Source organism: Erinaceus europaeus, chromosome 7 (genome assembly GCF_950295315.1).
Source record: "Erinaceus europaeus chromosome 7, mEriEur2.1, whole genome shotgun sequence".
In the NCBI taxonomy this organism is placed as follows: Eukaryota; Metazoa; Chordata; class Mammalia; order Eulipotyphla; family Erinaceidae; genus Erinaceus; species Erinaceus europaeus.
The window spans coordinates 100,752,471-100,777,836 of NC_080168.1; the positions used below are offsets into that span (position 1 = coordinate 100,752,471).

Sequence of the window (25,366 nt, forward strand, 5' to 3'; positions counted from 1 at the left end):
AAAGTTATATGAATTTTTACATCAATAGATCCATTTATCATTGTTTGCAATGGAAATCTTATGAGATAAGGGATGGTACTGACTACTGACATGAAGCAGAAACTAAGGGAAACTGGGAGTATATGTAAAAACTAATCTCAACTTGAACTTTATTTATAATGCTTTGATTTAATCAAGATACATTTAGTACTATCCATGTCCTTTCACATATGAAATGGTGTACATTAAAATGTCTAATTTTTTTTCCAACTAGAGGTATAACAACTTCTCTAATAACTTTTAGATAGCTCAGTATAAAAGACAATTTGCTAAGCTGAGCTCACAAAATATACAGGATTCTGGATGCCTTTGCATAATTACCAGTCTATTTCTTTTTCAACAGGAAGGGTCAAGCTTAATGGTTTTTAGGATCACCACTATAAATGCAAATTGAATTCCTAAAATACAAGCAGTCATTTTTAGAATATGCATATTCACTCTGTGCCTTAAAAGTGAGTCAACAAATATATAATTTTCACTAATAGGGTAATTCAATTCCAGTTGAATTTGACAATGCACCAATAGCATGTCATTAGAAAAAAAAACCCTCATATTTAAGTTAGTTACTTAAAACTATGCACCTTTTAAATTTAAGGTTGATCTTTCAAAGTCAAACTTTTTAAAAATTGACAAATACTTGGCATATTTAACTATCATTGATCTTATAACTAACTGGTTCTGGAAGTTAAAATGCTAGAGTTTGCTTTGGTGAAGTACTCCAAATTCAGTTAAATTCTACTTTGTTTTTCCCTGTCTGTTTTTCTTTCTCAATTTCAGTTTATGAATGGGATCATCCCATAATTGTCTTTCTCTTTCTGATACCTCACTTAACACGATTCCTTCTAGCTTCATCCAAGATGGGTCAGAGGGATACAGAATAGGAAAGCTTTCAAGGGCAGGGATGGGATACAGAACTCTGGTGGTGGAAATTGTGTGGAACTGAACCCCTGTTATACTATGGTCTTGTCTATATTTTTATTTTATAAACTAATTAATAACAATAAAAATAAATAAGATGTATATAAATGTGCTTTGACAAAAAAAAATACTAGAGTTTGAAGCCTACTAGATACTGTGTTAACAAATAATTTCTACTCAGTGGAGAAGAAATTATAGAAGCCAGAACTACTACCTCCTGCACTCCAAAACCAACCTTGATCCATACTCCCAACAGGGGGAAATGATAGGATGAAGATAAGAAGGCTTTGAACTCCAGCTCCATCAACACTCAGAGAGAAGGAAAAGGAGAGGGACATATGGATGTAGTTATGTTGTCATGAGTGTCTTGCAGGGGAAGAGAGGATTGAATCAGGAGAAAAAGGGGAGCAATTATACATAAATGTGGACAAATAGTTGTAGAGATGATGGTTAGTCCATGTCTACAACCTTAGGGGAACTGTGGATTGCAGTGGGGAGATTAAAGATTCAGAACACTGGTGGTAGCAATGGTGTGTATTTAAAACCCTGTTAACATGTAATTTTGTAAAAATAAATAAATAAACAAATAATTTCTAATAACTGGGAATTGTAATAAAACTTAAGTACTAGCAACAACAAAAAGTGGAACATTTATAGAGACTTAGTTTTCTATTGTCTATACACTTTAGACTCAAAGGTAAGGTCATGTCTGTGTGTTAAAGGACTACAAATGAATTCTCTTCTTACCTAATCATTCTGTTGTGAAAGTTCCAAACTGTGGCTCTAAAACGATAACTAGACACATGAGATACACATTTAAGATAACGTAAAGCTGCTTAACTTTCTGTATGTTGAAATTTTGATGTTACTATGAATCACAGCAAATAGTTGTCAAATATCATAAAAGCATTTAATTCAATCAATACACAGCAGTAGTAAATGATTAAAGTTCCAGCAGATACCTCTCTGTGCCTCTGTCATTGTATTTCTCCCACTGACACACCGTGTTTTTCTTTTATTAGCAGACACTGGCGCTTTTTGGATTCAGGGCCTTTGTTTCATCTTCATAGTCTCCTACACTGTTAGCACAGTAACTGAGTTATGCAGTATACATTTTCTGAATGAGAGAATGAATGCTGCAGAGGTTTAAATGTGGGGAATAGTGGCAGGAATCCAATGCATAAAAAGAAAAATGGATATATACTTGGAAAATTTTAAGTGAGCCCAATTACTATTTTTTTTAATATCATATCCTATGAGAGAAAAGTATAGAGTTAGACCCATTGAAGTGGTTTATGTGCACTCTAGTAGCATTTATCACAGATGTAAAAGCCAATCACTTGATAATCATTTGACTAACGCTATTCTTTTCCCACTTTAAATTCTTAAGGCAAGAATTACGTATGGCTTTTTAGAGAATTTGCACCTCACAATATATGAGGGGCATCATAAGTATATTTTGAGTCAATGGAAACTATGTCACTAGATAAGCTGAAAATAACTGGGTTACCTTCTTAGTTGTGTGCTCCAGGCACAAAGAGTTTTAAAGAATTTAATAAACAAAATTTAAACACAATTTAGTAAACAAATTTAACTCGATTCTTTATTGGTTTTAAGATGCATGTTTTTTTCACCTAAAACTTACACTTTATAATGGCTCAGTATCATGCAGAACTGGGAATATTTTTTTCCGAGTATTACGTAAAATAGCATTGTTGTAATAAATGGTGATGTTTTAGGATATAACAGTTATTGGTAATTCTTATTTAATATGAACATATGTAAAATTAAAGTACTTACATCAATTAAATCTGAAAGATCATGAATATAATATTTGAAAACTGAGGCATTAGTGGCTTCCAGGGTTAGGAGATATTCATTCCGTGCCTTGATTGATTTTAGCTTATTTTCCGAATACTTTGCTTGTCTCTAGAAACAAAGCAGATGCAGGCAGTGGGAGCAACAACAAGATAAACATGTGAATTTTTATTAATCAAAACAATGTATTCTACATTGTACTATTCTACACAATTGACCTTTGAAATCCTTTGAGAAAAGTACATTTCAAATCTCATTTAAATAGCAAACTAAAAATACTCAGTTATAGAGAATGAGAACAATGTATTTGGGCTTCAGGCCCATTTGCAATGAAATCTCTTTGTTAATATTCAGTTCTCTAGATTTGTACTGAACATTTGGCATTCACCACTAAATGATGTCCAGCTGTTATTACATGGTTTTGATGTTTCTTAAATATTTTTCAATCCCACGGGAGGAAATGCATGTCATCTCATAATAATTTATAATGTGTGTCTCTCAGCTATTGCATCAGTGTACTTAGTACTGTCACCTCAAGTGAGAACAGACAGGCTCTGCAACATATTTTGCTTACCTTTTCTTTCATTTTTTCAATTTTCTTTACAGAGCTTCGTCGCTGATGTCTCTCTTCTAGTATAATATGAAAGACCGTATCACCAGATCTTCCAATTTGCTTTTCTTCTTGTTTCTCAGCCTCTTTCAACTTGCTCTCTGCACTAATGCTCTCTGCGTGGTACATATGGTATGTTTTCATCACCTGTGAAAATGTGATCCAAATTGTTACAAGATGTCTGTAACTCAGTGAATGGAAACCATTATATGATATATATGTTTTAAAAAATTAGTAGCTTCCAAGAGTACCCTCCCCCTTTTTAGCAAGGGAAGAGTAGATTGTTAGTTAAATAGATGAATTATGGATTCTTGCTTTTACATGCAGAAAACATAAATATGCAAATTCACCTGCCAAAAAGAGGCACTTAGTGGACAGGCCTTGATGAAAAAATGATTTAGACACTTATCATGCTTTCAATGTACTAGAGTTCCCTTAAGCTTAAAAGTATTTATAATATCCACGGCATTATTAATTTGCAGAATAAACCATTAATCATGGATAAACTTCAGCCCAATCTTGGAATTATAAACTTTAAATCATTATGGCCTTCCAAGAATTTTATTGCATAACATCTACTTGTCAGGGATGGATGGTGATGCACCCAGTTGAGTGCACATGCTACAATGTGCAAGGACCCAGGCTCAAGCCCCTGGTCCCCTCCTTCAGGGGGAAAGTTTTGCAAGTGGTAACGCAGTGCTGCAGGTGTCTCTCTGTTTCTCCACCTCCTCCTTCCCTCTCAATTTCTGGCTGTCTCTATCCAATAAATAAATACAGATAATAAAAAAATTGAATCTATTTGTTAAAATATAAAACATAAATGTTAAGATCATACATAGTTTCTCCCGCCCCATACTTATAGTTTAAGAAAGTTTTTTTTCTGATCACAAAGGAGTGTTTATGTTCTATGCCCCGCCCCATAATTTTAGTTTAAGAAAGTTTTTTTTTTCCTGATCACAAAGTAATGTTTATGTTCTATGTAGAAAGCATATAATATAGGGGCTGGGTGGTGATGTATCTGGTTGAGCACACATATTACAATGCACAAGGAACCAGATTCCAGCTCCCAGTCCCCACCTGCAGGGGTAAAGCTTTGCAAGTGGTGAAGCAGTGTTGCCTCTGCCTCTCCCCCTCTCTATCACCCCCTTCTCTTTCGATTTCTGGCTGTCTCTGACCAATAAATAAATAAAAAGAACACTATTTAAAAAAACAGTAAAAAAAAAAAAGAGAACATATAATACAAACTAAAATAAACTAAGATAAAAAGTTATCTGTGGGGCCAGGAGATAGCTCATCTGGTAGAGTGTATGCCTTGTATCTGATCATCAACACCAAAGAAAACACCACGGATGGCTCTGGGGGAAACTCCAAGGATTGTGGAGTGGTGCTGTGGTACCCACCTCCCATCTTTCTCCGTCTCTCCCTCTCTACTTTCTAAAATAAATAATTTTTTTAAAAGCCTGGGAAGGTGAATCAATAGTGATATCGTGCATGTTGAGATCCTGGGTTCATTCCCTAGTTTTGCATAAAAGACAAAAAAAGGACAAGCATCTAGAGGCAAGGTTTTGTTACATTATGTTTTATTACTTATTATGTGGGATCCCAGATCCCTTAACATATAAGATAGTCAGTCCTACTTTGTCACATTTACTTTAAAATTGAGAGAAAATTCTTCTTATTCATGCTATTAATTTTTTTTTACTCATCTGTCTGATTTAATTTGCTTGTCCATCTGTAGAAACTCACAGGGGAGAGAGAATATCCCCTTGTGCCCTGACAAGTTATCTAGAATCAATTTTATAACTTCAGTATAGTTGCTGTAAAGTTTAGATTAATGTAATGCTTCAAAGTAAATTTTCCTCACTTCAAAAGATGAGTTTTAAATAGTTTGGGAAATGAAGGCATCACTGGAATCAATATATATTTATTTGGGTTGGACCATATAAAATTGCTCTTTTTGTAGGCTGTTTAAGGTAGAAAGCCAATACTCGGAGCTCAACTTAATACATGTTCTCAAGATGCCTATTTTAAAAAGTAAAATATGGGGTTAATGAAGAACTTTATTTTCATAAAATCTGATGATGTCTTTCCTTGAAAATGCAAGCTAGAAAATCATGCCAAAGGCGTTGCTGAACAAGAACAAAGTAAGGGATAAACTACAAAGATGACTTTCCTGAACTGTGTATAGTTGTGAAGTTGTCTGTTTTCAGTAATTATCAAGCCTGTCTGGGGGAATTTTGGTTGACTACTTCAGTTTGAAAGAAAATAAAATAGCATTAGGAAGCAGCTGGGCAGCTGGGCGATGAAAAAGGAGTCACCCTGCAGCTGGGCAAACAGCTAGGTCAATGAATCTGCTACACACCTTGCATACTTAGGCTTGGCTCCATTTATATTCTCTGCCAGAAGCAAACCCACATACCAGTGGGGTCCTGGTTTTAGTAACATCCTAAAAAGAGAGTGAAAACACCCAACTGCTCACTCTCTCACACTCAGATGTTCAACCTTCTATATTTTTTGTGCTAATACACAGGAAGGAAGAAATAAAACACGATTCCTATCACAGTTGGACAAAAAGGCATCTGAGAAAGCAATCTTTTCAGTGCATTACAACTACCGTTAAATACTTTACAAAGAAAAAGCCTGAACTTTTGACTCTTGATTTACTTAGATGCTGAGGACTAGTGTTCAGTAGATAACTGCACAAACTAAACTTTACGAACCAAGGGGACTAAGGTGGACTACTAGCATATTCCTTATCAATTAGTCTGAAGTAAAAGGAAGACAGGGAATCCTAGCCCAACATTAGCACAAGTTTGTTAATATCTCATAATGTGGTTTGGTACAATAGCTGAAGATTCTTTAACTAGCTTAATGGTAATTACCAGAAAGAAACTGTCTTTGTTCAGTTTTCCAATTTGACTCAGGGTTTCCACTATTCTCTAAAATGTTAAGTTACAAAGAATGGGCTTTAAAACTAGGGGAACAACACTAAAAGCTTTTTGGAAACTCTAATTGCAGATAATGAATGTAAGCACAAACTGCATTATTTAAAATGTAAGTTGTTTACAGAAGTTAAGTGTGTTTTGTATTTAACACAAAATAATATAATTCTCTCTTCTTCAAGGAAATAAAGGAAAGCTTTTATTTTATAGGTACATTTTGAATACACACTACAAATAGCTTCTCCATCAGCTTAATGCAAACATAAGCCTTTGCACATCAAGTGGCATGATAGGCATGTATCCATTTAAATGTACTTCAATACCATTTTTCTTTTCCTATTTGAAATACTTTCTACTAGAAGCTTATGCATAAATTTCCATTGAACATTCTCAATTTCCTGTTCTATCTTTCCTTAGCTATAGGAGGAACACAGTCAAGTAGAAAGAAACTATACCATAGATTTCTTTGCAAGATTGTAAAATTCTGTATGTTGATAACATAGCTTTTTCACAGAAACTGTAGTAGATACATTAGAAATACATATTTTTCCTGACAGGCCCACATAATGTATCTGATATTACTCATGTGTTTTCAATCAAAATGATTGGAATATATATATAAAGATTTTCCATAGTCAGTGTCAAGAAACTATCAATACACTGTAGAAGATCAGTGCATTAAGACAGAAATTGATAGGGGAGGGGAATTAAAGACGAAGAAACAAAGAAACAAAGAACCTGCAGACCTGTTTTTTTTTTTTTTGTTAAGAAACAAACTTTATTTTTTATTATTTTTTTTTATTGTTGTTGTGGTTGATGTCGTCGTTGTTGGATAGGACAGAGAGAAATGGAGAGAGGAGGGGAAGACAGAGAGGAGGAGAGAAAGACAGACACCTGCAGACCTGCTTCACCGCCTGTGAAGCGACTCCCCTGCAGGTGGGGAGCCGGGGGCTGGAACCTGGATCCTCATGCCGGTCCTTGCGCTTAGCGCGATCTGCGCTTAACCCGCTGCGCTACCGCCCGGCTCCCTGAAACAAACTTTCTTTTTTAAAAAAATATTTATTTCCTTTTTGTTGCCCTTGTTTTTATTGTTGTTGTAGTTATTGTTGTTGTTGTTGATGTTGTTGTTGGATAGGACAGAGAGAAATGGAGAGAGGAGGGAAGACAGAGAGGGGGAGAGAAAGATATACACCTGCAGACCTGCTTCACCACCTGTGAAGTGACTCCCCTGCAGGTAGGGAGCCGGGGGCTCGAACCAGGATCCTTAAGCCAGTCCTTGCGCTTTGCACCACATGCACTTAACCCACTGCACTACCGCCTGACTCCCCCCACCCCTTTTTTTTTCTTTTGCCTCCAGGGTTATTGCTGGGACTTGGTGTCTACACCACAAATCCACTGCTCCTGGAGGCTATTTTTTTCCCCTTTTGTTGCCCTTGTTTTTTTATCATTGTTGTGGTTATTACTATTATAGCTGTTATTGGTGTTGTTACTGGATAGAACAGAGAGAAATGGAGAGAGAAGGGAAAGACAGAGAGGGGGAGAGAAAGATAGCTGTAGACCTGCTTCACCACCTGTGAAGCACCCCCTGAAGGCAGGAAGCTGGGGTTTTGAACTGGGATCCTTACACCGGCCCTTGTGCTTCACACCATGTGTGCTTGACCCCCTGTGCTACTGCCCAGCCCCCTGTTTTGCTTTCTCACCTGCAGGTGAGGAGTGGGGACTCAAATCTAGGTCCTTGTAACATATGTGTTTAACCAGGTGTACCACCACTAGGTTCCCAAGACGTCATTTCTATTCTTTGACTTCTGGTCTATGGTATAATTGTAAGCCTGGCTCTGAGTAAAAAGGTGTAGACACTGTCTCCCAGAGACAAAACAGCTGGGAGACCTGAGGTATAAGAAGACCAGACCAAGTGAAGGTCCTTCCTGTTGTTTCATTTGTCAGCCCTGCTTAGCCAAAACTTCTTAAAAACTGATAATATACCAGTGAGAAATGCATATAGTTTGATCACAGGTTCAAGCACCTCCAAGATCATAAAGCACACTTCTTGAATTCATACTTTGAAAATGATTCGGGCCAACCTACTTCTCTTAAGTAGCACTCTTTTAGATGTATGTTGGTAGTTCCTGCAAAATTAAGTGGACACTATCCTAGGTTCAGGAAATAACATATATCAACTCCACTCACAGAGGAACTACAAACCAGGCCCTGTACCTGACTTTGAGATTAGAAAGATATAATAATATCTACCCAGTGAAGAAAACACACAAAAGCAGGTTTACTTTTGTACTAATATGAAGAAGTGTAAAGAAGCACAGTCATGGGCTTCAGAGTAGGCTGAATGAAAATTAGGTAAAGAAAAATTCTTAAGTTACTTTTTTTCAATTGCCAACTGCCTTGGGGCCCAGTGCCTGCACTAAGAATCCATCACTCCTAGAGTCTATCCCTCCCTTTTTTTTTTTTTCTTCTTCTTCTTCTTCTTCATTTGATAGGAGAGAGAGAAATTGAGAGGGAAGGGGGAGATAGAGAAGGAGAGAAATAGATAAACACCTGTAGCACTTGCTTCACTACTCTTATAGTCTCCTCCCTGCAGGTGGGGAGCAGGTACTTAATCTTGGGTCCTTGTATATGGTAACATGTGCATTAACCAGGTATTCCACTGCCTACCTCCCACACCCCCACCCAAGTTACTTTTTAACCAGTTCATATTTGAGTCCAGGAGTTCACTTGAGGAGAGAAGAGTTGCAGACATATCAATATCTAATTTATCTGAACAGTATCAGTACCAGAAAAGTCAGCCTTCAACTTTAATGTTACTCAGCTAGAACCTATAATGTATAATGCATCTCTCATCTTCATCTTTCCTGTGAGGACTGTGAGTGAAACTTGACAGCATCTTTTATTTTCAGATGAGGCATCAGGACTAGAAAAGCTGCTGATTGCTTAGGAAATAAGTAGTCAGCAGAACTCTCACGGTGATGAACTTTACAAATCCACCTCCTCTTCTGAGACTTGTATGGCTCTCTATCAGTTAATAAAGGCAGGTTTGCAAAACTTATATTTAAAAGGTAAAAATGCATAGAAAATCTCACTTTGCTTTTGGTGGCTAAGAGTTCAGATTCATAAAATAGAGTACTGGGATAAAATCCTCCCTTTAACTTATTTGCAGTGTGTTTTTGAGCAGGTGACTTCAACTTTCTGTGCCTCAGTTTCCTTAGTCTAACAATAGTACTTACTGCACAGAACGACTGGGAGGATGAAAAAAATCAGCACATGTAAAAACACAGAAAAAAAAAACTTGGCATACAATAAGTACATAGTAAATGTCAGCTACTGATATTTGAAAAAACTTATCATATAATAATTAATTTAAGTTGGTAGTGATTTCTCTATGATTGAAAAAGATTAGAATTCATGACAGCAATGGAAGAAAATTAGTGACATTTCCATTAATATATGTTAAGAATATTAGCAAATTTCATTGGAATGAGAAAGATGAAAAATTAAATAGTATAAGATACCATCAGTATTTATGTAGCCTGTTTACATTTTTAAGAAACTCAATGTTGTGACTCCACTGAAATTAAATCAGTAATATAGTCTGAATTTATTATTTGGAACCCAAACTTTTTTTTTTAAGCTTCCAAGATCAGAGGAGATCAAGTGTATTTAGGGTGGTATGGCCATAGATCAAAGTTTTTTTAAAAAAAAATTTATTTATTTATTTCCTTTTGTTGCCCTTGGTTTTTTTAATTGTTGTAGTTTTTGTTGGATAGGGCAGAGAGAAATGGAGAGAGGAGGGGAATACAGAGAGGGGAAGAGAAAGATAGACACCTGCAGACCTGCTTCACCGCCTGTGAAGCGACTCCCCTGCAGGTGGGGAGCCGGAGGCTTGAACCGGGATCCTTACGCTGGCCCTTGAGCTTTGCGCCACCTGTGCTTAACGCGCTGCACTACCGCCCGACACCCAGATCAAACTTTTTAGAAAGGCATTGTCTGGAGCTCCAGACCCATCTTGGTTAAGGACTGCTAACCAAGCCAATGACAGAACAAAAGCGATGCAGAGAATAAGGAAGAAAAAGGGGGAAATAGAGAACAAAATAAGGCACAAAAACATCTACATTCTGTTTAGTACAGTGTTAAAGATTTAGTTTCAGGGTGATAAAGAACACTGATTTATTTTTTAATTTTATTATTATCTTTCTATTTTTTATTTGATAGCACAGAGGGAAAAATGAGAGAGAAGGTGAAGAGAGATATAGAGACCTGCACATCTGTGTTACCACTTGTAAAGTATATCCCCTGCCAGTGGGGAGTGGGAGCTTGAACCTGGGTCTTTGTGCATGGTAATGTATATGCCTAACTGGGTGCACCACCCCCTACACCCTCCATCCCCCTCAGTGTTTTTAATGGAAAGTGCTTAGGTCTATGAAATGGAATCAATCTGGATTTTGGTCTTAGCTTTGCTGTGAAACAGCTTCATAACCTCAGTCTCTCTGATTTCTCAGTGTCCATAGCTACCTATTAAGAGATGACTACACACACACACACACACACACACACACACACACACACACACACACACACATTTTTAGATAGAGAAAAAGCAGGGAGGCAGAGAGTGCAAGTGACCACAGCACCAAACCTTCCTTCACTTCGTGGGAGCCAGGTCTGCACATGACAAATCAGCAGATTATTCAAGTGAGCTATTTTGCCAGCCCAACGACAAGAAAGTTTACTACACTATAACAATTAAGGGGATAATCAAATAAGCTAATGTGTCAAATACCTTGAAAAGTATAGAATGAGAAGTAGAGTACAAACCACAGGTCTGATGATCACATCACAGAAGGAAAAAATAATAGTGTGACATCTAGGTATGGAAGACTTCTTTCTGAAGAACAGAAAGGTAAACTCAAAGCAGGAGTTGACTGAATTTGGAATAGGTCACCAAAGTAAAAAATCTCTGGGTTGAGGGCGAGGGCGGAAGTCTGGCTTCACTGGGGGGCGGTGTGTTTGGGGTTGGGGGAGGATGGGACACAGTCTTTTGGTGGTGGGAATGGTTGTTTATGTGCACTCCTATTAATTTTTAGTCATATAAATCACTATTTAATTAATATGAGAGAGGAAAATTGATTGAATGTCTCAAACTTTCAATGCTCAGACCATAGGCTGAGTCTTAGATATGTTGACTCTCTTAAAAGTTCAGACCAGGGAGAACAGAAGCAACCGGTGGCACAGCTATATACAAATAATGTCAAAGGACATAAATTATGCTGATGTTGTGTATGATACAGCAAATAGTAACAAAGGGATTTTTCAAAGTTAATCCAATTGCCAAATAATGTGATTATAGCAGTTAACTATCTATTGTTTTCTTAAACCCTAGGACAGCAGGAACCTCCCGCTTCCTCTATAGAGCCTATATTTCCCTCAGTCCTGGAAACTCTAGGGTGGGGCTCACTTTTCTGCAGGCTTCTCTCAATTCATACCAAATGATATTGCATCTGCCAATCCCAACCTAATCAACTCAGTGAGTACCACCTCAGCATGCTTCACGTTAGACTGTGTCCAGAGAAGTAAGGCATGGAATGTCAACCCTTCAGTCTCATTATTCGGGTGAGACCTTTCCTTTCATAGGATTCTCTAATTCCACTTCAGGTGGTTCACTTCCTAAAAAGTCCCAAAACCTAGATATTGACCAGGTCCCATGAGATAGAGCATATGTCCACATGTATCCATAAATTAGGGCAAAATATATACCTGAAAGCAAAAATACACAATAGCCTGAAGTGAGCCAGTATAAAGTTCCTAGTGACATAGTGTCTACTTAGATTTAGATACCCTCCTCACCTACTTCCTATTACAGTTCTCTCACTCCAAAGCTAACCTCATCAAAGCAAGGACTGCAAAAGCTGAATAAGGGCAACAGACTGGCATACTTTAACGATGACTCTTTAGTCACTATCAGGCCAACCCATCAGCTGGGGCCCTAATCGGGGAGTCCTGAGGTTCCCAAACAGACATGATGGGCCTAGACCTTGAATAAATCCCTCTCTCCATTGTTACCGGTCATCTCTATCAGGAACAACACAATAGACCCCTTTGTGGGCCCCCATAGGACCTTGCCCTCAACTTGGACCAACAACGGTAGAGAATGTTCCATCCTCTGAAGGGAGGATGGACAACAGACTATGCTACATTTGAGGAAGATAGGTCCTGAAATTGGGGCAGCTTGGAATGTTCCTGCTTATGACCACAGAATGTGAGCTCAGATCTAGAGGGATGCAGAGGTCACATAGGCTTCTAAGGTAAATATGGGCCCCAGATAACATCAAATCGATGGGGTTTACAGTCACCAATATTTATACCCCTATCCCATATTAGGGAGCTACTTTCTTCCCTAATCCAGATTTCTGGTCCTTTTTCCAGCAATGACATCATCTCCCCAGATAATAACTTGGATCCACCTGCATATCAGATTTCAGGCTCAGGGAAAAAAAACAAAACTAGTATAGTCACAGACCCATTGAAATATAACTAAAATACACGTACTAGCTATCTACAAAACAGAGACCCCCCCCCCCAACTCTTCATCTGCACTATTCCAGCCTTTGGGTTCATGATTAGTCAACAATTTGTTTGGCTTTATATGTTAACTCTCTTTTCAGCCCCCAGGTTCCAGATGCTAGCATGATGCCAACCAGACTTCCCTAGACAGAAACCCCATCAATGTGTTCTGGAGCCCCACTTCTTCAGAGCCCTGCCCCACTAGGAAAAGAGAGAGGCAGGCTGTCAGTATGGATTGAACACCCATGTTCAGTGGGGAAGCAATTACAGAAGCCAGACCTTCCACCTTCTGCATCCCACAATGACCTTGGGTCCATATTCCCAGAGGGATAAAGAATAGGAAAGCTATCAAGAGAGGGGATGGAATATGAAGTTTTGATGGTGGGTATTGTGTGGAGTTGCACCCCTCTTATCCTATGGTTTTGTCAGCGTTTCTTTTTCATAAATAAAAATTTTTAAAAAAGACTTCTTTCTAAGAGAATTAGAATACACCCTTCAAAAAAGAATGCTAAATGAAGCTCAGAGGAAATAATGTAGTGCAGTATTTAGGCATCTATATTTAATCAAATCCCATGTTATCATCCATATTTTTGTTTTCTGCTACATGTTTACATGATTTTCTTCTTCATTTTCAAGGGCCAGCCCTAGAGAAAGAATAATCATGTTGTAGCTAGTCAAGAATGTAAGCCCTCAATTCGTCATTGTGTGACTGTAGCAAAGCTATATTTATGTCCTCTGGTCCACAGCTTTCTCACCTATAAAGGGGATGATTGCATCATGTGATTTCCCAGGCCTTTCCCAACACTGAAAAAAATCATGGAAAAATCAGTCCATGATTTCAGACATCACTCTTTTTTTTTTTTTATATCACTCTTATAAACACTAAATATCATAAGAGTTTATTATTTAGGGAAATGTGATGCTTCTCAGTAGTGAAAGGGACTACTTTTTTCAGTGTTAGGTAAATGACAAACTTTGACCTGAAGGAAGAAACAGTGTAACAACAAATCATACTCAATATCTCCTTTTACTTCTGACTTGAGGCCATCACAAGGATGTAAAATTACTCCAATTAATGAAGCAAGCAAGTAGAAAGACCTAAAAAAGATACCTTAAACTACCTAAATGAAACGGTTTCTACTTAGACCTAGATACCCTCTTCACCTACCTCCTATTACATGTCCCTTAATCACTCCAAAGCTAACCTTGTCAGACACAGCAAGGAATACAAAAGCTGAATAATGGCAAGAGATTGGCATACATTAATGATGACTCTTTAGTCACTGACAGGCCACCTCATCACCTGGGGCCTTAGTCAGGGAGTCCTGGGATTCCCGCACAGACATGATGGGCCTAAACCTCTAACAGATCTCTCTTACTACTGTCACTGGTCATCTCCATCAGAAACAACATAATGGACCCCTCTGTGGGCCCCTATAGGGCTTTGTCCTCAATGTGTATTAACAATGGTAGGGAACGTGCTATTCTCCAAAGTTAGAATCTACTACCCGAGGAAGATAGGTCCTGAAATTAACGCAGCCTGGTATGTTCCTAGCTATGACCACAGAACACGAGCTCAGACCTACAGGGATGCGGAGGTCACATAGGCTCCTGTTCTGAACATGGGCCCCAGATCAAATCAATGAGCTTTATGGTTAACAATACTTATATACTTTCCCTATTTTCAGGAGCTATTCTCTTCCCTGATCCAGCTTTTACAACTCTGACACCATCTCCCCAGACAATAACCTGGGTCCACCAGCATATTAGCTGTCAGGTTCAGGCAAAAACTAGTAAAGTCATGAGCCCCTTGGAATATACCTAAAATAGACGTACTAGCTTTTTCCAAAATGGAGACCCCTCAAATCCTCATCTACAATATTCTTGCCTTTAGGTTCATGATTAGTCAACAATTTGTTCTGCTTTATATCTTAACTCTTTTCAGCCACCAGGTTCCAGATGATACCACGATGCCAACTGGACTTCCCTGGGCAGATGACCCCACCATGTGTCTTGGAGCCCTGTCTCCTCAGATACCCTGTCACACTAGGGAAAGAGAGAGACAGGCTGGGAGTATGGATCGACATGCTAACGCCCATGTTCAGTGGAGAAGCAATTACAGAAGCCAGATCTTCCACCTTCTGCACCCCATAATGATTCTGGGTCCATACTTCTAGAGGGATAAAGAATAGGGAAGCTATCAAGGGAGGGGATTGGATATGGAGTTCTCGGTGTAGGAATTGCTTAAAAATGTACCCCTCAGCCTATGATCTTGTCAATATTTCCATTTTATAGATAAAAATAAAAAATACTCCTATTATTCTTCATATTGACTTTGAGGCCGTAAGTCATGTGCTTTGCTGCCCCTAAAATATCTAGAAATGAACAGTAACCATACAGACTAACACACTATTATGTTGATGAGCCTTATACGAAGATAGTTATCACTCTGGTAGCTTTCATTTCAATTTTCCCAAATTGATTAGTGATCATTCATATTTATTAAGTGTTCATTATGGAGGAAAACCCAGGAACTATTTGAGACTTGCAAGCTTTATGACTAGTCATGTGCTTTTGACTGTTAAGTCAAAGCAATACTTTCCGTTTAACTGACTTATACAAGAAACAAATCCTGATACTGGGACAAATGTCAAGTAACTGGGACAAATGTCAAGTAACTCTAGGATAAAACCTAGAGCCTTAGGATACCACAGTCTGTCTTCATATACTTGCTGGGTAGCCACCCTCCAAAGGAGAGCTCTGTCTTTAAAGGATGCTAGTGGTTAAACACAGGAAACAGACTGCCTGTGTTCAAATCGGAACACTTCTTCTATCCAGAGTTTTCTCACCTCTAATTTGGAATAGGAATAGTATGTATACATTATTGTGGAGATTGGGTTGCATTGGATCGACCTTCTCGTGGTGCATCCCGTGAGTACCCATTCATTGGGGAAACTGACGATCCTTCCTAGCCGACTGAATCCACATGGATCCCAGTCACTTTCAAAGCCAGCAACAAGCAGCTCCTGACAGCTTTGCTGTTGACTGGCTACGGAAGAAGGGCAAACGCTAGAAGAAGAATTGTGGAGATAGTTAACATGAATTAATACATGGCAAGCACTGCAGTAGTAACTGCCAGACAGCGATGAATGCTATTTTAATTAAGTAGAGGGCTATTATTTATTTATTTAACTACCAAGGGTGTAGCTGGGGATTGGTACTGGTACTATAAATTGACCACTCCTAGAGGTTTTAAAAATTTTTTTTATTTGATAAGATAGAGAGAAATTGAGAGGGAAGGAGTAGACAGAAAGGAAGACAGAAGGAAAGACATCAGCAGACAATCTTCATGAGCCATGAAGTGTTCCCTCTGTAGTGGGTAGGGGTTGGGGGGAGCAGAGGCTTGAATCAGGGCCCTATGAATGGTAATGTGTGAGCTTATGTGGGTAAGCAACTCTCTCCCCCTGCTGCCCCCTTCATATCTTTTTAAAATTTTTAAAAATTTATTTAGTTTATTTATTTATAAAAAGGTAACACTGATAAAACCATAGGATAAGAGGGGTACAACTCCACACAATTCCTACCACCAGAACTTCGTATCCCATCCCCTCCCTTGATAATTTTCCTATTCTTTAACCCCCTGGCAGTGTGGACCCAAGATCATTGTGGAATGCAGAAGGTGGAAGGTCTAGCTTCTGTAATTGCTTCCCTGCTGAACATGGGTGTTGACAGGTCAATCCATACTCCTAGCCAGCCTCTCTCTTTCTCTAGCAGGGCGGGGTTCTAGGGAATCAGAGCTCCAGGACACACTGATGGAGTTGTCTGTCCAGGGAAGTCTGGTTGGCATCATGCTAGCATCTGGAACCTGGGGGCTGAAAAGTGAGTTAACATACAAAGCCAAACAAATTGTTGACCAATCATGAACCTAAAGGCTGGAATAGTGCAGATGAAGAATTGGAGGGGGGTCTCTGTTTTGTAGATAGCTAGCTAGTAGGCCTATTTTAGTTATATTTCAAAGGGTCTGTGACTATATTAGTTTTTCTTTTCCCTGAGCCTGAAATGTGATATGCAGGTGGATCCAAGTTATTGTCTGGGGAGATGATGTCATTGCTGGAAAAAGGACCAGAAAGCTGGATCAGGGAAGAGAGTAGCTCCCAAATAAGGGTTTTATAACCTGCACTCTGCCAGTGCTCACTTGCTATTGTCACACACCTGAAAGCCTCAGGATGGCTGTTGTTTTATGGATCAAAAAACTAAGCTGCAAAGAGACTTAATCTTTGTCTAACAAGTCAACAGAGAAAGTCACAGATAAAGTCATTCAGAAAGTCCTTGTCTCAAAAGTCTTTGGAGGCACTGAAATACAAGTTCAGTCTACTGAAAATAATGCCCAATCCTAGGAATACATATTAACGAGGTCTTCCAAGAACACTGCAGCAGAAGTAACAATGGAAAAGTTTTAACTAGCTGGCAATGTGGAGGGGAAAGCACATGTATAATGAAGGTCTAGTGAATTTCAAAACACTTGCTATTTAAACTTTTACTTTTCACAGGGAAAGGTTTCACATGTCTTTGTGAGTGTGACTTTAAGTTGAAGGTTTATGGTTCAGGACATAAAAATTTTGAACTGAGGATCCATGATATTTGGGAGTCCTAGTGCCATAAAACTGCTATAATCCTTAATTTATAGCATCAACTAAAATGGAAAGACTGGTGTCAAATCTTTTGCTTTTAGTGAAAAATGGCATACTCTGCCTGAAATTTAATACTTCTCTCACCAGTTATCAAAATGAAAAGAAAAGAAAGGTTAGAGGCCTTTGTTATTCTGAGATAGACTTCTGAGTGTTTAAAAAACTTAAAAATATATATTTTTAATTTCTTTATTGGGGAATTAATGTTTTACATTCAACAGTAAATATAATAGTTTGTACATACATAACGTTTCCCAGTTTTCCATATAACAACACAACCCCCACTAGGTAAAAAAAGATTTTTGACTAGACATCTAACCATAGTATGCTGCCTATGTCCTTTATTTTGAAAAATATTTTATTCATTTTATTTTATTTTAGTGAGAGAGCATGATACAGAGAAAAAGACCAGAGCACTGCCCAGCTCTGGCTTATGGTGGTACTGGTGACTGAACCTGGGACCTTAGAAGTCTCAGGCATGAAAGTCTTTTGCATAACCATTATGCTGTCTCCCAAACCTTGGCCTATGTTCTTTAAAGTCTCATTGTAGTACTCCTCTAAAACCTTCAAATTACTATTTTTACCTTTTTCTAGATATGTTTCCAGAGGAAAATTCTATGACTACACCTTGTGTTTTCCCTACTCCTTTCACCTGCTCCTTTACCTTCAATGCTTCCTTCACCTCCTGCTCTATCTCTCCTATTGCTGAAATCCTATACATTTTCAAACCGTTTACCTGGGCCTCACACATGTGCCACTGATTCTACTGTTTATGGGCTGACTTTCTCACTCTTTATTTCAGATAGAGAGATGCCACAGCAATGAAGTTTCCTCTGATGCTGTGGCACTCTCATATGGACCTGGTTTAGCTGACCCAGGCCAAGTGAATGGCAAGGCAAGTGCCCACGTGGTGAGATATCTTCTGACCTGCCTCTGAATTTTTTTCAATTTCCAATTTGGACTTTGGACTTTCAAAATCTGCTGCCTAAACTGCTCTTGTTTAATGTTCTGTCATATGTTACAGTCAGTGTGTGAGTTAAAAGGATAAGTTCTGCCTGGTCTGTGACTCCCTACTGTGTGATTCTGAGCAGATAACCTAAACTCTCTGTCCCTCATCTAACCCATCGAGCTACTGCAAGGATTTAAAGGACTGATTATATAAGAGGTTACAGTAATATCTGGCAAAAGTTTGGTTTATTCCACATCTTTAGCACATCTGCTGGGATGAAAGCCTCCTGAGCTGTTGCTTTCTCATCTGGCACTACTAGAACAGCATCACACACATTACTGGAACCTATATGTCAATTTGAATTAAAATAAAATGTGTGTTTCAGTTTTAACCTGGGACTTAAGTTAATCAGTTAAATTGAATTTCTGAGATAATCTCCTTAAATGAGATTAATTTGACTTTTACTAGAGGACTTATTATTCAGTACTAAAATTCTATCAGTTTGAGAGGCAATTAAATTCAGATAATCATCTGAGTTTGACATGCTGATCTTTTTTTTTTTTTTTTTTAACCAGAGCACTGCTCAGGCATGAGAGTCTGTTTGCATAACCATTATGCTATAGACTTTCTTAGCCGTTCATCTGTCATTGGGCATTTGGGTTGCTTCAAAGCTAGAGAGAAACAGAAACTGAGTATCACTCTCCTGCACATGGCAGGAGACTGAACTATGGACTTGATTCTTCAGAGTTCAGTGCTTTATCCACAGCATAGAGCATACTGCTCAGATCACCGAGTTTGACATGTTTAAACAGATCCCAGAATACAGCTGATCTAAGGTCTTGCTTTCTTTCATATAAATTTTAAATTTGTACATGGTCAATATTTCTGTCAATTTCAAGGAAAATGTCTAAGCTTTATCCTCTATATATTTATTCTTTATATACTTAGGTTTGGTGAATAATGGTAAACAAAACTAAGCACAGTACTGGAATTACATAATATAAAGAAAAATTTTGAGTAAGATTCTGTATTCTGTTATAATAGTATTCTAATAATTTAAAAGTCACAATGCACTTTATGATGTAGCAGTATCACTCCTAGGCCTTTATCCCAATGACATGAAAACATTGATTCAAAGGGACATAAGCACCCTCCATGTTCATAGCTGCATTATTCACAATAACCAAAATATGGAAGCCATCAACAGATGACTGAAAAAAAAGTTATACAGCATGTACTCAGCAATTAAAAAAGATGATATTGTATCCTTTGGGTCAAAATAGATAGAATTAAAGGTAATTGATTATGCTCAGCAAAGTAAGTAAGTAAGAAAGTAAAAGACAACTACCATATGGGTTCACTCATATGTGAAATACAGAGGACTGAAACACATGAACTTGGGGAAAAAAGTACTCAACCCATCTCTAAGACCTTAGGAGAACTATATGGTGGTTATCATTGGTGGTAGAAATAGGGGTATGGGGAACTTGGTGGTTAAAGTGGCATGGGACTGTATATCCCTACTATCTCATAACCTTGTAAATTACTATTAAATCACTAATAGAAATAAATAAAGTCATAATGTTGTATTTCAGAATGCAATAGTTTGGATGAAATGGTCTTGAGAAAAAAATATATGTATTTTGTAATACTGCCATGGACTTTGCATATGCTGAAACTCTACCTCCCCCAAGAGACTCTTTTTTTTTTTTTTAACTTTTATCCAGATAGAGGATAGAGTCAGATACTAAAGTCATGGGCTCCTTGGAACATACCTAAAATAGATTTTCTAACTTCTTCTCACTTGATGGCCCTTAGTTTAATCTGCTCTATCTTTAATTCTGGTTTACTAAACAATTTGTCCTACTTTATATCTTACTGCCTTTCAGCCACCAAGTTTCAGATGCTACTACAATTCCATCACAACTTCCCTGGGCAGACAACCTCATCAATGTGTCCTGAAGTCTCACCTCTCCAGAGCCCTGCCCCACTGGGGAAAGACAGAAACATGCTGGGGGTATGGATCACCCTGCCAATGTCCATGTCCAACAGAGAAGCAATTATAGAAGCCAGACTTTCCACCTTCTGCATTATATGGATCTTGGGTCTATACTCCCAGAAAGACAAAGAATAGGAAAGTTTTCAAGGGAGGATATGGGATACCAAGTTTTGGTGGTGGGAACTGTATGGAATCGTATCCCTCTTATCCTATGGCCTTGTCAATATTTCCATTTTATAAATAATAATAATAATAATAATAGTAAAGAATAGGGAAGCTTCCAGTGGAAGGGATGGGATACAGAACTCTGGTGGTGGGAATTGTGTAGAATTATACCCCCATTATCTTACAATCTTATTAATCATTATTAAATCACTAATTTTTTTTAAAAGGTAGAGTCAGAAAGGAATACAGAAAGAGGATGAGAGACACCATAGCATTGTTCCACTGCTTGTAAAACTTTCCTTTTTGTGTGGGGTCCAGGGCTTGAACTTGGGTCCTTTTACCTGGCAAATTGTGAACTTTATAGTGTGAGAAGATTTTTTTATTATTATCTTTATTTATTGGATAGAGTCAGAGACCTACAGGGAAGGGAGTGACATGGAAAGAGACAGAGAAACACCTGTAGCCATTCTTCACCAATTGCAAAGCTTGGGTGAGAAGATTTTTTTTTTTCTTTTTTAACCAGAGCACTGCTCAGCTCTGGCTTATGGTGATATGGGGGACTAAACCTGGGACTTAAGAGGCTCAGACATGAGAGTTTCTTTGTGATATGAAACATTCTTTAGAAACTAAATTTTACTTTTTCATTTTCTAAGCCAAATAATTTTTTTGGTACATATTGCTCATGTCCTTTAAAAGACAGTCTTATTAGTAGTTCATCAGCATCAACCAGAACTAATTCTCAAAGCTCAAGAGAGAAAATGAAAAGTTCAGGAAGGAGTCAGGGAGCAGTTGGCTTCATTAATTAACAGGATATCCTAAAAGACATCTCTATATAATGTTTTTATCAAATAGTTCTCTTCACAGATCCTTGCCATGGTAATTTTATTAATCTCCATCATTTTGGCAAGAAGTTGAGTCCAGGTTGGATAAGCTAACCTAGTCTCTGAAGTCAGTATGTGTCAAAGTCATGATTAGAATTCAGAAGTTGGTAGGGAATCATATGATCCAAGCACCTTTCTTCCCATCTAAGTGTCTGGCGACAAAGCCAGAAGTAGGATAGATAGAAACACTTCCTTAGCCGAAGAGCTCTAAATAGACTGCTAATTAAAATGGCTTTTCAGGTGGCATCACGGAGGATGAGTATTCAGAAGAGGTTTTCAATTGGGAGATTTTTTATGTATCTTTTACATCTTATTACTTATTGTTCACGGTTTTGTTCTGAGACCCAGAATGCTTTGTAGTTCATCTCAAAGGAATAAATTTTCATTTTTACTACAGAAATATCTATATGTATATATATATGTATGTATATCAAATATTTAAAATGTCCTTGAACAAAGTAAACATTTAACAAAAAATGAAAAAAATCTCTTTGAGGCTTAGAGCAAAATCTTCTGATAGGAGGTGGCAAGTACCTTGGGCTCTTCCAGAATGACCTTTCAACCTTGCCTTGGGCATATTTCTTGTTATAGAAGAATGCATTCGCTCTTGATTCCAGGGAAGCTCACAAAGCCGGCCAAGAAAGCTTTCCTCAGTAGTTCTCTGAGGAGTTTTCAAGGAAGGACTTGAAATAATAAACAGTGTCTTCCCTCCCATCCCCTCTAAAAAATATTTATCTTTTTATTTTCTCATTTAAAAGAGAGAAGAGCTTCAAAGACTCTTTTGTAACAGTCCTGGGTTATCTGTGTGCACGCAGCAACCTTGTTTTCCAAATAGATCCTATGCCAGGTGCTCAACAACCTCTAGATTTGTGCCAGGGTGGTTTACACCCTCTGTTTACATTTGTTAGGCAAATCCAGATTTAGAGCTCAGGAGGAAGAAAACAAAGATGAATGGAGTCATAGATAGCAGGCATTAATCACTGTGTATGAACCTATACAACTAAGCAGGTGGTGTTGACACACATAATACTAAAGCTAAATGAAAGGTTATGTTTTAAAGAGGTATCCCAGAAGCAAAGGACAACTACCGCATGGTTTAACTTATATATGGAATATAGATAATTGAAACATGTAAACTTGCAAACAAAACAAACATAAAAGTAGCCAACCCATCTTGGGAGAACTATAGTGGTTTTCTTTGTTTCCTGAGGGGTTCGAGTGGGAGGCCTAGGGGATGGAAGTGGTGTAAACTATGCTTTTATTATTTGATAAGCTTGTATATCACTAATAAAAAAGGCTAAACAAAATAAATAGATGCTCCAAATAAATATGACCCAATATAAAAGCTGAATGTACAGAGCCATTTTTGTTTGCCTATTGCATAACACATAACAATTATTTAGGAAGTTCAGTCAAGTTTCTGTATTGATCAGTGTATGCAGAATAAGAGTTTTGCAATGTGTTTTATCTATTCTGTAGAGGTGTCCCAAATAAACATATCCCAATATTATTTGACACTTTCTCCCCCACTGTCCCTGTGTATTTTTCTACAGGAATTGATGGCACCTTGGGAATAGAACTGGAGAATTGGGTAGATGTTGGAGAATTCATTTATGGTCTGTATGACCTAGAGTTAATTATTCTGAGCCTCAGCTCCCATTAGTAAAACTGGGACTATGAATATGAGTGTTCTAAAGACTGCTTGGAGAAATAAATGAAATAGTGCATTTTATTACACAGGAAGGGCTGGATAAATCTTCATTTTCTCAGTACTTTCCTCTTGATCTAATGGAATTGAGGATGGATTGCCTTTTGACTTTGACTAGTCATGTATATCACTGATATAGAGAGACTGTCATCATCAATTTCATATAATTAAAAATCAATTTCAACTGGATTCATCTTGACGTCTGCATTAATCTCTATTAGAATTTGCTTACTGAGAATGGTAAACTTGCTTTTTGTTTTTTAAATCCTAAATTGAGACAAAGCAAATAAAATATCAATAGAGGACAAATGGCTTTTGAATAAAATATAGCATACCTTTTGAGATTTCAGTACTAGGAGAGAAATTTACGATTTTAAAATCACTGCTCTTAGATGATTTTTTTTCCCACCAGGATTATTGCTGGGGCTCTGTGTGGGACCTACCAAGCCACTCTTTGTGGTGGCCATTCTTTACTTTTTTTTTTCTATTTTATTCAATAGGACAGAGAGAAATTAAGAGAGGAGGGGGAGATATATAGAGAGAAACATAGACACCTGCAGACCTGCTTCACTGCTTGTGAAGCATCTCCCCTGCAGGTGGGGAGGAGGGGCTTGACCCAGGTCCTTATGAGGATCCTTGTGCATAGTACTTTGTGTGCTTAACTGGGTGTGCCACTACCTGGCCCATGTAAGATGATTCTTTACAAGACAGATGATGGTAAATTTTGTATCAAATTCTCCCTCTAACTCTCTGTGCTATCACTTTTCTGTTTTGACTTTTCACTTATTCAATAACTGAATCACAGATTTGGTCACATTTACTACTGATAGGGTTTTCTTAGGGTAACTTGCTTGTCTTTTTTTTTTTTTTTTTCTTACTTTGTACATGCTACTGTTGGGAATACTATTTTTACTTACAGTGAGTAAAAGGAATTATGGGACATGAACATAATGAGCATATGGCTGAAGTCAGCTTGATGGCAAGAGTAAATGACAGACATATGCAAACTCACAAAGGATTGTGGGATGGAAGGTTACTTAAATGAGTGCCTTGGTGAGGTTGCTCTTTTCCTGTTTGCCCTTCACTTGGTTGTTTCCTCTTCCAGCTCCCTACCCCCCACACCTCCAACCCCTGCATGTGTTGAAGCTGAACACTGGTGAACAAAGTTTAAGGACTAATGGTTCCAACTACATTTCTAGCTGGCCTTTACCTCCTATTTTTCCATCCTGTTTTTTTATTAAAAAATTTTAAATATTTATTTCTTCCTTTTGTTGTCCTTGTTTTAATTTAATTTTATTGTTGTAGTTATTGTTGTTGTTGATGTCATTGTTGGATAGGACAGAGAGAAATGGAGAGAGGAGGGGAAGAAAGAGAGGGGGAGAGAAAGACACCTTCAGACCTGCTTCACTGCTTGTGAAGTGACTCCCCTGAAGGTGGGGAGTCTGGGGCTCGAACTGGGATCCTTAGGCTGGTCCTTGCGCTTTGCGCCACTTGTGCTTAACCTGCTGTTTTCCAACTTGTGTTTATATACTTAAGTAAACCTATGTTTCTTAAACCCCACAGCAAAGCCAAATGGAAGTTTTTATTTCGTACTACATTTTACACATACTTTTTATAAGGACACTTCACCTATAATTACTACTAATGACACTCCGGGTGTCTATATTCACTCTAAGCAGTTGAAGAGCTATTACTATCCCCGCTCTACTGGTATAGAGGATGACACGAACTACCAACATTTTTTACTTATTTTATTTTATTAGTTATTTAATAATGATTGACAAGATTGTGGGACAAGAGAGATACAATTTCATACAATTCCCACCACATCAGAGTTCTGTATCCCATCCCCTCCATTGGAAGGTTCCCTATTCTTTATCCATTTGGCATATGGACCCACGATCTTTATAGGGTGCAGAAGGTGGAAGGTCTGGCTTCTGTAACTGCTTCTCTGCATTTTTCTCCAACATTTTTAAATAACCAATTTTTTTATGAGACAGAGACCAAATCACCACTCTGCCATTTACTTATTGTCTTTTTTTCAGTGGAGGGAAATAGAAATAGTGTTTTATGCATACA

General features: G+C 37.9%; 1 protein-coding gene across 5 annotated transcripts in view; it reads right to left on the bottom strand.

Annotated features, from left to right (window-relative positions):
* SRGAP1 (SLIT-ROBO Rho GTPase activating protein 1) overlaps positions 1-25,366 on the bottom strand; it is a 299,865-nt gene that overhangs the window by 109,584 nt on the left and 164,915 nt on the right. For all 5 annotated transcript variants that reach the window (XM_007516865.3, XM_060195004.1, XM_007516864.3 and 2 more), the window contains exons 5-6: positions 3,350-3,532; positions 2,758-2,886 (exon numbers count right to left, since the gene is read on the bottom strand). In XM_007516865.3, coding sequence (XP_007516927.1) covers positions 2,758-2,886; positions 3,350-3,532 — 312 coding nt within the window. The remainder of the gene's footprint in view (positions 1-2,757; positions 2,887-3,349; positions 3,533-25,366) is intronic.